General features: G+C 39.1%; 1 protein-coding gene across 9 annotated transcripts in view; it reads right to left on the bottom strand.

The window, feature by feature from the left end:
- FOXN3 (forkhead box N3) overlaps positions 1-16,254 on the bottom strand; it is a 214,955-nt gene that overhangs the window by 8,489 nt on the left and 190,212 nt on the right. For 6 of the 9 annotated variants that reach the window (XM_030030235.1, XM_030030282.1, XM_030030313.1 and 3 more), the window contains 2 exons: positions 9,266-9,374; positions 1,572-1,595 (listed from right to left, as the gene is read on the bottom strand). In XM_030030235.1, the coding sequence (XP_029886095.1) occupies positions 1,572-1,595; positions 9,266-9,374 (133 nt within the window). The remainder of the gene's footprint in view (positions 1-1,571; positions 1,596-9,265; positions 9,375-16,254) is intronic. The other 3 variants (XM_030030294.1, XM_030030303.1, XM_030030319.1) reach the window with 1 other exon arrangement.

The raw sequence follows: 16,254 nt of genomic DNA, 5'->3' as shown, positions 1-16,254 counted from the left end.
TGCTTTAAATTCCACTCTTGCCATCTTCATGCTATCACTAGAGTGCTTTTGCACACTCATGGCAGCGTTGAATTAAAACCTTTTCTTAAACACATGCACTGAACACAGATATTTCTTAAGAGGAATGGCACAGTGGCAAGCCCAGAGTATTACTGCTCTTCTACTTAAAAATGGGAAAGTGGACATCACGTCTGGTTTCTTTATAGAAGAAACAGCAGAGTATTACCCATTTCTGACGGGTAAGGCTGAAAGGTGGAAAAAGTAAGAGTGGTATATAATTCCACAGTTCCTATTCATCTAAATGCTCTTGTCTGTAGAGCTTGCTGTAATAAGAAACAGGCTTTTGTGAACCTATGACAGGACAATGCTAGAAGGTAGCAAATTAATCAGGCATTCCAAATGTTCTTATTTACAATATTTTCAAAGAAATTTATATAATAGAAGGCCCAGTTATTAGCAAAGAAAGCCTCTTGCCAACCTCTTTTGCTCAACAAAATTATTTTCCCCTAGATTTTTGGGTAGGTTTATATTCCATAAATTATATACAGAACCCAGAAGGAATACACAAAGCTCCCTCAATTATTAATAACTAAATGCAATGTCATTCATGATTGTGCAGCAAGCCAGCTGCATTTACTCTGTGATGGTTTGCCACTGCAGGGGTTGTCATTAGAGGATGCCAAATGCTTAAAAGAAGAAATCATCCATACTAAACTAGTTGTAAGGTGAATTTATAACCAACTCCTTAAGATCAGTCATTACAAGGAAGCATGTGATGCATTTTAAGTGACAGATTCTTCATTTTTAGGGTAAATTTACATTTAAAGATGTTAAACATTATCATAAATCAGCATAAAATTAAAGTTACTTGATTTTACTAGGCAGCTAATAGTCAGAGCAATGTGGCTCAATAAAAATCACATGCTACCAATTTTCCATTAAAAAAATAGCAATAAATTCTTGCTCCAAGGAAACAAACACAGGACAGAATAGGTGGGAACTCAAATGGGATTCCTACTGACTAGGTTATTAGTGAACAAGGCTTCTAACAGATGGGATCAAGATGCCCATTTTCATGTTATTAGATCTACTCCTATTTCTTAAGTTTGTACTGAGAGACTATCAATAAAAGGGAAGCTACAGTTCCACAGAGCAGAGCAACCATGTGCCAAAAAGACATCCCTGATTTGCCCCACTCTTGAGTCTCTTGTGTTTGCTTTTACATAAAGGGGCTATAATTTGGATTGAAAAGCTCTGCCCATGGGACTGACTCCAGATCCCAATCCTTTCAAAAAAGCATAAAAACAGAATGAAAGGCCTGGGGATTACAGAAGCAATGTCCTGGGGGAATGTGTACTACTATGGGGTTAGCATCCCACAGGGAGCGACTGCAAATAGGGATGATGACAAAGAAAAACAGAACTCCACAGAAAGGTGCAAAAAAGAAATCACTCAAAAAAGATGGGAGGAAAGGAAATACCAATACACTTCAGAAGAAAGGCATCTATGGTGGAACTGGTCAGGAAATGGATAGCATTTGCATCTCAGAAAAATCTTTGGTTTTCACTTACATTTTGAAAGATTTCCAACCAGTTCTGCTTGGGGAAATAAAAAAGGAAGAGAAAGCAGGTCAAGGAGAGAATTAGCAAAGAATATTTGCAGAAATGAAAAAGTTATACGGCAGAGTGTTTTAGGATATTCACAAGATCAAAAGTCATGTACCCTGAAAACAGATTAATCTGATTTGTATTTTGATACACAGTAGCTCAAACATAAGATATGAAGAATTACTTATAATTGATATTAGTAGATTAATAAGTTGAAGAAACTAGTATCTAAACCATTCATATTCTGCACACGCTTCTGAGACATTCTAAAGCTTTATATTGCTCTTATACAGTCACATTCCCACTAAGAAATGAAGCTGTGATCTACTTAGTTCAATCTAGATCATCAGTGGACAGAACTCCCCTGGGTTTCAGGGGACAGATTTTGGCCAGCTGAATCTATTTTTGCTCACAGTTCTGGCTGTAACTCTAACTTTGTTACTGAAACAATAATAGATTTTTAAAACAAGTGCTTGCTCTGATGTTTGGATTATTTTTAAATTACAGAGGGGATGAAAAAATATTTAAGAATTCTGTGCTTACTATAACAGTGAGGGGAAATTTATTTCAAGTAATACCTTATTTTTACCCTATTTTTTTGTTCAGAACTTTATCTCAAAATTTCCAGAAACTGATGTATTTTTCACATGTTTTAAAGCAGTGGCTTGCCCTTTCAGGGGAGTCTATGGGACAGTCTCTAGAGCTTTTCATCCTACTGACATGGACTGTTTGATTTGCTTGAGGGATCTTAACCATAGTTATACAGATAAAAGTACCACACACAGATTCTTCTTAAACTACTTCACTTTGGCTGTAGTGCAGTGACACAACCCTCAAGCACTGCAGAGGTAAGTTTGGACTTTTGAAAGCCTGACTCCATTCCCATTGTTAATGGACAGGAGTTCTGCTACTAATGTCATCAGGAGCCAGATGGGACTCAGAGCAGCTGGATCTCAAGTCAGTAGGGAAATAATGTCCTTTGCACAGTATTAGTGCCTCTGCCTTTCAAAGGGGTCTTCCTCAGGATGAGATGAAAGTAAGTCTCTGTCATTTTACCAAAGCCAGATATATCTTCCATAAATTTCTCTACTAGCTTTAAAAAAAGATAGGTAATCACATTATGTTTGCAAAATGGCAAAAAGTTTTGCTGAAAAATACTTGCTGTATTCCACACCAGAGACAGGTTCATCCTTTGATGAACAAAGCAAACCTATGTGGAGTTTAAACATCACCTTGTCTATCTCTGATCCTTCTGGTTGACAGACACTGTATACCCACAGGTGACAGTTTTGGTATGTCATTGGAAAAGCTCAGTTAAAGGATATGAAGAAAGCAGTACAGGTAAGTTGGGTTTGTGGATTTTGACAGGTTCTGGGTTTGCTAAAAAACCCCCAACGCTCTTTTTCACTGTATAGGTAACGTAATTTCAAAGGGAAATTCAGACAGTCAGAACTTTGAGTTACAGGTTGTTGAACTGTTACTTAAAACCACTACATGCCAGCAGACAGGAGGATGAGCAAACATATGAAAAGTGGTGCTCACTTGCTGTATGATGAGATTCTATCAGGGATTATTGAGTTAAAAGTCAACAAGAACAAGTCGGTCACAGTATTGATAGAAGCTCTTACAAAGGTACTTAACAGCATAATTGTATGCAAAGGACCACAGTAAATGTGAGTCATGAACTGCCAGCAGAAAGAGCACTCTGTCAGTATCAACAGCAGATCTGAAGTTAAGACAAATGCAGCCCTCTGGATTTTGCAAAAAAGAATAATCAAGTCAGCCAGTATTTTTGTCCTTTTAGTTACTGAAGGATTCCTTCAGCTGCCAAGGATAACTCATCCTGCCTGTTACAGGTGGGAAGGGGAATGCAATGCAACAAGGATGATTTGGGGTTTGTTAAGCTGATCGCGCCAGCAATAAGCAAGAACATTAAGAATATACAATGAAGAATTTATAAAAGGAAGTACCTACCAGTTCCCTTACCTAGGCAAAAATAATCATTCACAGATAATGTAAGTATATAATTTTACTTATGCTTTGGTATCTACGCTGCACATGTTACTTATGTTTGGTTTATTTAATCACTGCTTGAATGGCTGCTTCAAGGGAGGAAAAAATAAGCAAAAATAAAGCCAGCATGAGAAATAAAGTCACTATAATGAAAGCTAGGCCTGAGGAATAATCTAGTAATTGCCCTATAAATTTGAAGTGAAAATAATCATAAATAACAATCTTCCAGCTTTGAATAAAGTTAGGCACAAAACTCATTCTTGTCACACCCCAATGATCAGAAGCGGCACAAGGAACTGTGGCATTAATAGCAGGAGAACAGATATTTTAAAATCTACTCATGATGAAGTAGGGAAGTAGGCAAGGTTTGTTAGTGTCGCTTTTTGGGGTGTTTTATTGGTTTTCTGTTTTGGTTTTTTTTTGTGTTTTTTTGTGTTTTGTTTGTTTTTTTTCCCAGAATAAAGGAAGAGCAATAGCTCTGCCAGTGCAGATGCACTTGTTTTCCCTAGGAAAAGGGAACATTTTGTCTTGGAAACTTGAATGGAAAATTTTTTACTTAGGGAGAAATTCCCTGGGAAGCTTGTGTTTGCAATTTACAGATAATTGTGAAATTCCTTGAGAAGGTACAAATGTTTGGTGAGAAAGGAAAACTCAAAAAAAGGGGGAAAAAACCCAAGTAATTTCCCATTAATTTTTATTTTTAACCTGCAATAATTTAAAAACCCAAAGTACTTCCAACAAACACTACCAAGAGTAATTTAACCTATTACCTAAGTATAAGTGGCATATAAAGAAGTTTTCCCTAAGTTTTCAGCTAGCCTGAAACAATAGCTTGGATTCATTCTAGGGAAATATGAGCTAACAAAGCCAGTTAAGCAATGAAGTCTATGCTATCCTCCATCCTGACATTTCTGACGCATTGACAAACAAAGAGAATAGCAAATCCAGCCAAAGCATCTTTACTGGGACTGGCTTTGCTTAGCTCTTCACAAATCCTAAAGGTTTTACCCGCTCCTTAAGGTTTCCCACCAAGGTAGCTGCAAACTCTTTCATCCCTTTTTCACCTCCATCTCATGTGCATTTCCTGGCTACTGTTATGGGATGGGGTTTTCATTTGGCCTTCTCATCAGAACAGGCCACTGAACAGGCCATTAAGCCTTGTTAGCCGGGTGTAACAGCACCTTAATCTGGCCAAAAAAATGGGGAAGCATGGCCTACGCAGTACAAAGTGCACTGAAGACCAGAGCTTCATAAACCCTGGATTCCCTGGGAGCCCATCTGAACACTGTTCTGGCCTCTGTAGCAGTGAACATTTGGGGCAGAGGAAAAGAAAAAAAGGCCTAATACATAAAAATTACCAAGGATATTTTGTAAAACATCTTTTGCAGAATAACCTGGACCAAATTACAAGGCCTATGCCACACAGCTGGTGAGATTCTCTGTGGGGTGAAATTCCACCAACCTCACCTCAATGCATTTGCCCACCTCAGGCAGATGAGGCTTAGGCTCAGCAGGTCTACTGTAGGATGTGGACAGGACGTGGACATAGACACAAACCACTCAGGCACTATGGATAACTGAAGAAAAGCACAAACGTCATAGTGGAGGCTGTCTGCTGAATGTACTGAAATCGTAGTTCAAACAGATCTAATTTTATATCAGCGTCCAAGCTTCTGCTCCTCCAAAGGCTCGGTGTAACTGGTAACACCTTACCCATGTGGAAGGTGATTATATATGATAGAGCTTCTTGCACCTTGCCAAGATGCAGGTTGGCAGATGCATTGGCCACTTTGATAGAGACTATGCCTACTAAAGTGGACACAGAAGTCCTCCTAAGTAAACATTTAAAAGGTATTTTCCAATGGATGTACATAGTAAGACCAAGAGCTCACCTTCTCAAAGCACAACCAACTCCTTGCTGCATGTAAGGCACTACTGACTTTGCTTGCTTTCATTTAATACCTTTGTAAGTCAGTATTTTCTCTTCTACATATTCAGACTATCACTGCATTTGCTTTTAGATTCTCTCAGGGAACTGTATGGGGATATGGTCTGCCAAAAATATTTATGATGGATCTCATGTTAGAGACATGCTACACGCTGTGCAGCTTTGAAGCGTTATTTTCCCCTGCTGTCTTTGGGTGGGTCTTAGACTTGTCAGCCGCAACATGGAAAATATGGATGGTAAACAAGCTAAAAGTGGTGTGAATAAAGTAAATAAAAAGCTACTGTCAAAACACATCCAATTATGCTCTGCTGTGGAGATTTAACACCAGAGGATGATTTTCAAAGTAAAAATAGTGCGGGATGCCTTTTCCATTTGTAGATTAGGTTGGAACGAAAAGCCTATTTGTGCAATTTAAGCCAAATGCACTACAACATAATGATGCTCTCCTCAATTGCTATTCTTTATTCATGGAAAGTGGTAGGTTTGTTGTGTTTGTTAAATACTTTTCAGTAGGGTTTTTTAATCCAAACTACTAAATTCAATCGTACTTTATTTTATATATAAAAAATAAAGTAATTACATGTAATTACATGGGAACAGCAACACATCGATACCTTGTGCAGGAACAAAATACGCTAATACATTCAGTCACATTGTTGAAGAAGAATAGCACAGTAAACTTTCCAACTGATGGGAGCTAACACATCAGAAATCACAGATTTCAGCATCCTAGTCCAGTGCTATGGTTTTGGCCTCCTTTCTGAATAACAGATAGTCAAAACACTCCACCTAATTACAACTGCAAATTTAACACAAGACAAAATTTTTTGTTACTCTTTTGTGACACTAATGGCAGTCTGGACAACAGGAAGACACACTGCAAGTTATTCGCACGCAGTTTGGGGGACAACAAAACCAAAGACCATTAAGATATTGACGAAAGAAACGTGAAATGAAATAAAGAGCTCAGACAGCAAGGAAGTGCCAACAGAAGACCAGCACCTTACAGAAGAAGATATAACTCCTACATATGGTAACTAAAGAAAACCAGCTAAGAGGTTTAATTTATTATGCAAGGATCCACTACCAAGAAAATACTAAGTTCCCTATATGAATGATGAAAACCACCTTTTTTAGGCCTTTCATTCAGAGCACCAAAGGAACTCTTCTCAAGAAAATATACATTTGAGTAAAAATTTTTTGGGAAGAGCTGTCTGGCTTTTCAATATATAGGCAGAGGCACATAATTTCTGCAGATAACTGTAACAGGAGACTGCACCACCTCCCGTGGCTGCCCAGCAGATCTCCTTCCTGGTGAAAGCTGGAAGGAGAAATCAACCTTCCTGCACCTGAACAGGTCTAAAAACATCCCCTGCCAGCCTGACTGGAGCATCTCCTCTATGCAGGAATGACAGCTCTGTGTGAGCAGTACTCCTACTCTTAACTGCAACAGAAGAAGGCTGCATGGATGCCGTGGTAAATTCCTCCTGCTGCACACGATAAGCAGAATTTATTCTCATGAGATGCCATGAAAGCCTGACATGACAGTTCCTATTTAGCCCTGTGTATCTGAGGAGAGGGGTAAGCACCAAGAAACAGGGTGTCATTTTTACAGTAACTGATAACAGAAGTATCCAGTTTGGAGAGGACCAGATGATGTTCTAAGAGGCATCATGCATCCAGACTGACCTTCCTCCTAAAGAAATTCTGAATCTTATTCTCCCTGAGAGAAACAAGACAAAACTGCCTGCTGAACTTGCTCTACTGCAGGGTCCCCTAACTTCTTAAAAGCTTTCAAAGCCTCTTCTTCCCCCGCCCCCCCCTTACAAGAATTAGAAGAGGGGATATTGCAGGAGCTCTTAAATATAAGCAGACATCATGCAGACCAGGAATATATTCATAGCAAGCTATTTCTAATACTGCCTAAGGCTGGAGAAGAGAACAAAAAGAATTAGAAATGTCTGCATTAACTAATTATAAATGCTTTTCTCTGAGACAGAGCAAAAAGAACATAAGCAAGGGAAGAGGTAAAATCCCTAATTTCCCAAATCTACATTAGCAAGTAGCTGGTAAAGATCCTGTTCTACCTGCTGGAAAAAAACATGAGAATTAGTCCTCAGAAAACATAGAAAATTTAACTATAGACAGCCTTACGGCATAGCAATTTGAGGATGTCTACACAAAAGGAAGTTTTCAAGTGGCCTGGAAGGAAAAACAGTTCTATCTCCTCCTTGAGTCAACCCCGATTATGAAAGAGGGTCTAAGCAGGAAATGCAGATAAACTCAAGAGAGAATATTCTGACCACTATGTCCTCCATTTAGCTTTGACACCTCATAAAAATTATATATAATTAACGATCCAGTAGTCCCACAGCTCTGCAATCCCCACTAGAGCAGAATACAAGTCCTGGCTAAAGCCAGTGGCAAAGCTACTGAAGACAGTTGACCTCACTGCTAGCAAGGCCATACTGTGGTAAAATGAGATGGAGAGGAGGAACTCTGCAGACTTCTGGAGGATGACCCTCAGGGTTGCATCCCTTCAGCGTAGCAAATGTGAAAACCAGCTGAAACAGTTGCCCATCAAAAAATATGGATTTTATTCCAATTAGTGTCTTCCCCTCTATGCATTTTAAGCATCAAGAGTATATGAATGTCATACGTTCTCTCTCTCCCCCCCCCCCCCCCCCCCCCCCCCCCCCATTTATTGGATGGAAATACTGCACGCCCAAAGGGCTAGACACCGATTCTGAAAAGAGATGAAAAAATAAAGAGTAAATGGGAAAAAAATCCCAAGTAAATAAAAATGGAGTAAGTAGCTATCAAGATACTTTATTTCACTGCCTTGCAGCCATTTACTGAGATCAGAGGGTGTAATTTCAACAGCCCAGCGAAGCAGGGTCAGCACTAATTACGAAACCCCACCCAGAATACCCAACTGCCTGAGCTGAAATAGCTTTTGCAGATACTGAGAGTTCTGAAAGAGAAGGGCACTGGCAGCACAGTTGACCAAATTAATCTCTGTTGTGACTGACTGAAAATGGAGCTACACCTGAGGCAAATTGTTCTTCCACCATTAAACCACCACTGCTTTAAGTAAAGCAAACCACTGAACCACAGTTCTTATTGTCATCACTAGATGTCTCTTACTGCCCTGCTTTCTGAAAAAGTTGAATATCTTCAAACAACATTTTACCCTTGAATGTTTTGGTATAACCTTGAAATAGAAACTGTAGGGAAACAAACTGCCTCACAAAGACCTGTTAGTAACAAAATTACAGCAACATGTTTAGATATCTTTCAGAATTTGCTTTAATATTGCTGTTATTCTTCTCACTGGTATTTAATCCAGGAAAAGGTCTTTAGGAAAAGGGAGCGAGGGAGGAGCAGGAAAAAGCATTTGCACTTAGAAAAACAGGTCACTGTAGGAGGTTCTCACCATAAACGGCCTGCAATTTGCTAGTGAAAATAAAAGTGCTTTTTACAAACCAGTGTGCAACAGACAGATATGCTATGACTATCTTGCAAAGAATGATAACCCAAGAATTTTAGGTGGCAGAGTTTTATTTCATTTAGAACCTCAGAAGTATTAGCAAGCAGCAAAGTATCTGTTGACCAGAGCTTACATATACATATACTTTTACATTCTCTGCAAAATACCAATTTATTTCATAAAGATCCTGCAATGAGCCACACTTACCTTACTGCAACAGCCATGCTTCCTATAGGGTTGATTGGCAATGGCCTGGCTCCAGGAAATATTCCTCTACTCAGAACTCGAGCTCCATTTTGTATCACTCCCGGAGAAACTAAAAAACAAACAAACAAACAAAAAAAACAACAAAAAAAGATTTTTTTTCTTTTAAAGGAAAAGTTAGAAAAATGTAGGAGCAAAATGTGGAACTTAAGCTTTCCAATGAATTGAGAAAACATTAGAGAGGCTTGTGTAGTACACTGCTTACCTTGAATTTCTCAGCCTCAACTCTTGTGAATGCCATGCTATTTCCAATGCTATTTTCATGGCAAAAAAATTAACAGCAACCAATGATAACATAGCTTGTGGAAGCCACTGCCTGACCTAGCTGCTGCAGATCATTCCTTGTACAACCAAATCACTTTTGTTTTGTAATCGTCATCCCGCTGGGAATGCATGTGCTTCGAGTCAAAACCAGCTATGAGCGTGGATGTAACTATTTCGTCTACAAGAAGAAACAACGACCCTTTACAGATAAACAGAATATAAGCACTTCACTGCAAGAACGTAGGTCATAGCTTTTTATCATCCCAGCTTACTTTCTGAGCAGCAATCTCTTGGCCTCTGTCTCCTGCAAAATATTAACTACAAATGTGTATTTACCAGGAAGGGGAAGAGAAGAGGCTAAAAAAGCATTAGCTCCACACCACTAATTAGCCCCTCTCTCTTGCCACCAATGACCTCTGTCACCCAGTCTGACAGCAGTCATGCACCTCCAGCACACGGCCGGGTCACAGCCGAGCCTCCCTCATCCAACACGGCGCACTGATGCCACTGACATGCAACTGCATAGGTACTGGCCACTACAGATGAGAGATTTCACGAGATTTCACTGGGGCCTTTTAACTTGGCTGTATATCAACAACTACGGCTCTGGCCAAAAAGATTTTAACCTACAACCGAGCACTTCTCTTCTATCCAGGCACGTTTCTGTGTGCTGCTCAGCCCAGGGCTGCCAACCCCCCAGCTGAAGGAACAGCAGAGGAAGCACTACAAAGGCACCACCAAAGGAGGAGTCTGTCCTTAGCAGGTCCTCGGCATTTTCCTCCTCCACTCTGGGATGCAGGACTACTGAACACAGTTCTTATCCTAGGCACTTACCAGGGACTTAAGCATAAATGCCATTTGTTTGCACAGCTATTATGTCCCTTCAGGTTGGAACAGTAACCTCCAACAGCCTCAACCCAAACTTGCTTCTTTAATGTCCACAGCTAGCCAGTATGCTGATGTTTTCTTTACTGTAAGTCATCAAACCATAACTTCCCCTGATGGGGAATGTCCAAAAAGAGAATGATAATCATAACTCTGGGTGTATTATTTTTAAACATACAGATATTATATAAATACATATAAGATAAATGTAAACCATATCACTTTATGTACACCTACAGAATTTTATTTTTAAACACATTACAGGGAGACTAGAAAAGTCATTCAGCCTAAGAATCAACGCATACACTTTACATGTCCAACTTCAAACGCTCACACCTGAAAATATTAGTGTATTCTGAGGCAGAGAAATATGGGCTCAGAAGTACATTATTTCTAAGCTGCTGAGGTACACTTCAACTTCCCATCAACACCAAGTCAGATCCACACCTCCCTTCCTGCTATCCTGATGCTCGCCTTGCTTCACTCCAGACCACACAGATTAGTTCTGGGAAAATAATCTTCTTTCTCCTGCTGGTGAGAGAACATCACCCCCCTCATCATATCCTGTCACTGCGTTATACCCACCCTTGCTTTTGAGCACCTCTGAAGAATAGGTCATTTCTATTCAGGTGCTTAAGTACAGCCTCAAATAGCCAAAATCACAGAACCTACTTTATAACAACTAGGGTCAGGTTTCAATGATCAAAATAATTTAAAAATTGCTATTGATACTTCACTACTTTGTGCACTTTTCCTTCAGCACTAGATGATGAGAAATCGGTCCAATCTGTTTCACTCAGGGGACACTATCAGGCTTTCAATGCTCCGATATTTGGGTTTCTAGATACTGTAGAGGAACGTTATCTTGCTAAAAACTCCAAAATCTGAATTTCTTGTTACATTTGTTTCAAAGATGGCCAAAACACCAGTGTCATAAAAGAAAAGCAGTCTGCTCAAGGATATGGCTAAACTAAAATGCACAGATAACAGGTAAACTCAAAGTAACAGATAAACCTGCTAAATATCAAAAGATCGATAAAAAGGCACAATTTCTAATGGGCATGGTATTTCCAACAGGCTTTTAAGCGGGACAGATTTTGTACTGCACTACATATTACAGTTTCTCTACATATACAAAGTCCCGTTAAAAGAAATGAACCAGAAATTTTGACCAAGAAAGATCTGGGAATTTCCTCTTTACTCCGATACCAACCATAGAGTTTTATACTGAAATGAAACATTTATGCATACACACAGAGCCATGTGTCAGTTAGCTATGGATTTTGCCTAAATATATACACATACAAAACTTCAAAGCAACCACACTGACAGTTCTACTGCAAAAAGAGAGCAACAGGCTCCTTGATGCCCAAACTCTTCTTTCCTTGGTTACCTCATTATCCTGATCTGTTGGCAGAGTTAGCTGATGCTTATCTTATCCTTTCTCCTCTCCTACCCTCTCTTTCTGCCTTATTGACAACTCCCATTGCTTCTTTAAAAAATCCTGTTCACTTCCCCACCAATTCTCTAAAAATACTCTCATCTTTCCTTCTTTACCTTCTCAGAGCTTCCTTTTTTCCTGCACTCCTATAGATATAAAATACACTGCTAAGTCTCATAGCTTAGACTTTCTATATATTGACACCCCTACTTGAACCCAACCTCCATCTTCCTCGACCCTTTGCAGCACACAATAGGTGTGCTATTCAGGAACACCGTCTTTGAAAGCTTCACCTTTAAAAACATCCCCCCATCAATACACACTCTCCACATCTTCCCTTCAGCAATTAACAACTGTTTAAAAAAAAAAAAAAGTAGACGTTTGCTGTCCTCTGAAAATATCCCCAAAGAGACAACTTGGTACCTATTCCTGCCTATGAAATTCACCTCAATTATGTCTTGTCTGTTCAGCGTGCCACCACTCACTGAAAGGCTTCAATAGGACTATTCATGCCAGAAGGGGCCTTAACTTTTCTCTGAAGTACACCACCGCTCTGTATACTGAAATCACCACTCAGAATTCAGTAACTATTTCAGCTTGCAACAGCAGTGTTATTGCTACTGATTTTTTTGTTTCCCCAAACTCTGAATTACGATGCAGCAATACCACCACATTACTAGTTAAGTTATGCAGACAGACAAACAGAAAGGTTGTATGCAAGGGGTCAAATGAAGAAGGACACTGGGTGTATCCTTTCAGTAAACATCTGGAACCATAATGGAAAAAAAAACCAACCCACCACAACTTGCTGGTAAATTAGTTTCTGTAGCGTTCTAAACCTAAAATGAAAAGCAGGATCAAACTAATTCAATGGTAGAAGTTATTAATTTCTAGTTATCCACATAACCAATGTACCACTGTAAGACTGATCGCTATTGCTCATGCATCTCTACTTATAGCATTTAAAGCATCAATACCCATCCTTCCCAAAATGACACTAATTACTTTATTTTGAAAAAAATCTATGTATATAAACTGCTAATACATTGTGCCTGCTACCCAGACACTTTCCCTGCCTTTGTGCAGGCTGTATGAAGATGGCTACTTATTACCCAAGGAATTATTTTCACATGTTGGTACTTTTGAAGGGTTGTGGATTATTTACTGGAAAATATGTGGTGCTTTTATTCCAAAGATACATGCCTTACAAGCTTTAATTACGTTTCAAACCCATACTTTGAGGTGAGGTATTTATATTTTAGATTGAAGATTCAAGGTGTGGAGGTAAGATAATTTACTCTAAGCCATATCATCAATCAGCACCAGTCTGGACTAACACCTTACAGTCCGGACTCCTCTTTTCTAATGCTTCTTTAACCAACAGTACAGGCAGGTTACAGGGTTCCCAATTCCTAGGCAGAAGTGTGAAATGTAATTTACACCTTTTCTGTGCAAGCACCAAGAGACATTTATGTCTGAGAAACTCAGCCTAAGAAAACAATGCAAAAAGATTTGTGCATCTCTTTGATAAAGGTTTCCTCTTTCACAAAATGTTCCTAGTGAAATGCAAAGAGTCTTGAAACAACAAAATCGTTATTCACCTTTCAGCTTTCATCACTCATCACTGCTATGTTTTCAAGGAGGCATTGGATCTCGTTCTGCTCTCAGGAAATACTTCCATTGGAGTAGAGTTAAACCGTGTACAGAGAATCTACCCCTAATCTGCTGCATGAACGGGGAAATGATTTTTGGATCTTATACTGCTCTGGAGGAATTACACAAGCTGGGTAGGATGTGCTGGCATTTCAAGTCTCTACCAGCTAACTGCAGAGAGAAGCAATGCATCCAATGAAAAAATCAAGACTGCATCTCTAAAATTCTCCAAGGGGGAAAATAATCGGTCTTTTGTAGCAAACTTCCACATTACAGTTTAACAGACAATGAACTGAATGCTATGTAGGAGAACATACCGTAATCTGAATCCATCAAAACACTAAGTTCAGATAGTGTTAAAAATACCCAACAGAAGCCCTCAAAAATCCAGTGTTGTTTTGTAGCCTGTACTCAGCCTCTGGAGGTAGAAAATAAGTAGAAGGCCACATGATCACTCCACAGCCAGTGCAGGACTGTTTTAATTCAGAGCATGGTCTTGTGTGCACATTAGCTGAGTAGAATATCCCAAACTATGGACTTCTTTCATTACAACCCTCGACAGACTGCATCCATAATCTCTTACTTGCAAGCGTGCGTGCGGGGAAAGCAAACTTCCTCCATCCAGCTGAGCTAACAACCTCATCCAAGACCTTTGCAACAATCAAAACCATGTTAGACTGGGTCCTTTGCTGAAGATTTGATTGTGTAACACACAATAGAGCAATTTGGCAAAAATGAAATGGAAAAGAAGGAGGAAATACTCAATGGATAGAGTCATCAGACACCCCAACAGCTCACTAAATAAGGAAACCAACTTCCTGCTTAAATGTTGGCACGTGGAAGTTAAGTGAAATATCAGCGCTGAGAGTGATTTGTTGTAAATCAAGAAAATTAAAAAGAAATGGGTAACAAACATGTCTTTATGTCATCTAGGAAACAAGCGTACAGTTCATTAAACTGTCTAGCTCAAGGTAGCCAACATTTAGACTAGTGAGGAAGACTGAATAATATTTATTGAAAACAAACTTTAAAAAAGTAGAATATTAGAGTATGAAGGTATCCTGTAGGGACAGACTGGTTCTCTGCCTCTTCTGTCATCATGTGGCACATGCATTTATCTCAGGGCTGTCTTCCCTGACCCATCTCTTGTAGCACAGAAGAAATCATTATAGACAAGAGATACTGAGTTTCTGCTAATATCTGTCAGCTTCAGCTTCTTTCTGCCAATCTCTCTTCCAGGACAGTGTTCAGCAGAATACTTTATCTCAGGCTACAAGAACTGAAAATAGAAAATTGCTAATGATGTATAATCAATGGGACATCAGAAGTTGCCAAAAGCAACTGTTATCTGCCAAATGTGTAACTTTATTCACTTCAACTCTCTTATCCCAGGCATAAATTTGATGCCATCTGCCTAACTTCTATTTTACTGCTCAAGGACAATTTCACAGCTCTTAAACTCCACAGTCTGTAGTCCTAACAAACTGCAAATCAAGGATACATCCAACAAGCCATTTACTCTAAACAAAAATGTGGGGGTGGGGTGGGGGTGGAAGAAGTGTATCCTGATAAACCTATCACACTCATACCTTGTCTAAGGACATTTAATAAAAATAATTCAATCTTCTGTGTTATTTTTTGTGCAAGCAGAAAACCACAGCGAGCCATTCTTCATTTTGGTGATGCTGGAACTGCTCAACAACAAACTAAACCATGGTGCTAAATCAAAATATGAGGAGCAAGGAGAAAGAAGTAGAAAGTATTTTGTAAAAGTAAGTTTTCTTCCCAATTCTGTTTCCTCACTTTAATAACGTGGTACTGAAACACTGAAAAAAAAAAAAAAAAAAAAAATCCTCCGTAACAGAAGTTGAGGATGCCATTCCCTGCAAAATCCCAGCAACCGGAAGGGAAAGTTTATACCCTATGAAAATGTCTTTTCCTAATTTCCAATTTTCACTTTGATACAGAAACCATGACAGTCAGAAAAAATAGCTTTAGGAAACATTTTACAGTCAACAATTTATCATTTTCTGATATAAAAAGTTAGGCTAGAACCTGTCTAATAAGTTACGATAAGTGACTTGTCCACAAGCAGTACAAACAGAACATTACAGTTATTGAGTTTCATATACAATAAAAATTTCGCAAGAAAACAGCATGTTCTCTTTGATCCTATTTGGAGGACTACTGTCTGTTATTAAGGCAATTTTAGATCAATTTTTTGGTCTTGATTTTGTCTTGCATTAGCTTAAAAAGCAAATTTCATTGGGGTACAATTTTAGAAGTGTAGAGGTACAGTATTAGTAGATCGCTTTAGGGAATTTCTTCTCCCACCAAATTTAAAATACATGTATCTATACTGGGTTTTATATGCTTTGAGACAAAGATTAATGAAGATTTCCAAACCAGAGAGACATTGATCTCACCACTGGAAAGCCTGCTTTTTAAGAAGCACGCAGCAAATCTCCATGGTCATATCTTCCCAAACATCTCTATCAGAGCGCTTCGGTCTCCTGTAAGGAACCACCCATAAAACCAGTGTTGCAAAGTCTCCTGAAGGCCACCACTTTCCAGCTAACCTGGGTGCGTAGTGGTGAGCAGTATCAAAAAGAGAAAATGGATGCTCAGAGCTGAGGACTCTCAGTTTCCTGGTTTCTACCCAAACCCTTTCTGTGAGCACTGTTTATAG

Source organism: Aquila chrysaetos, chromosome 2 (genome assembly GCF_900496995.4).
Source record: "Aquila chrysaetos chrysaetos chromosome 2, bAquChr1.4, whole genome shotgun sequence".
Classification (NCBI taxonomy): Eukaryota; Metazoa; Chordata; class Aves; order Accipitriformes; family Accipitridae; genus Aquila; species Aquila chrysaetos.
Note: the sequence above shows the minus strand (reverse complement) of the source record. Positions and strands in the feature narration are given on the sequence as shown.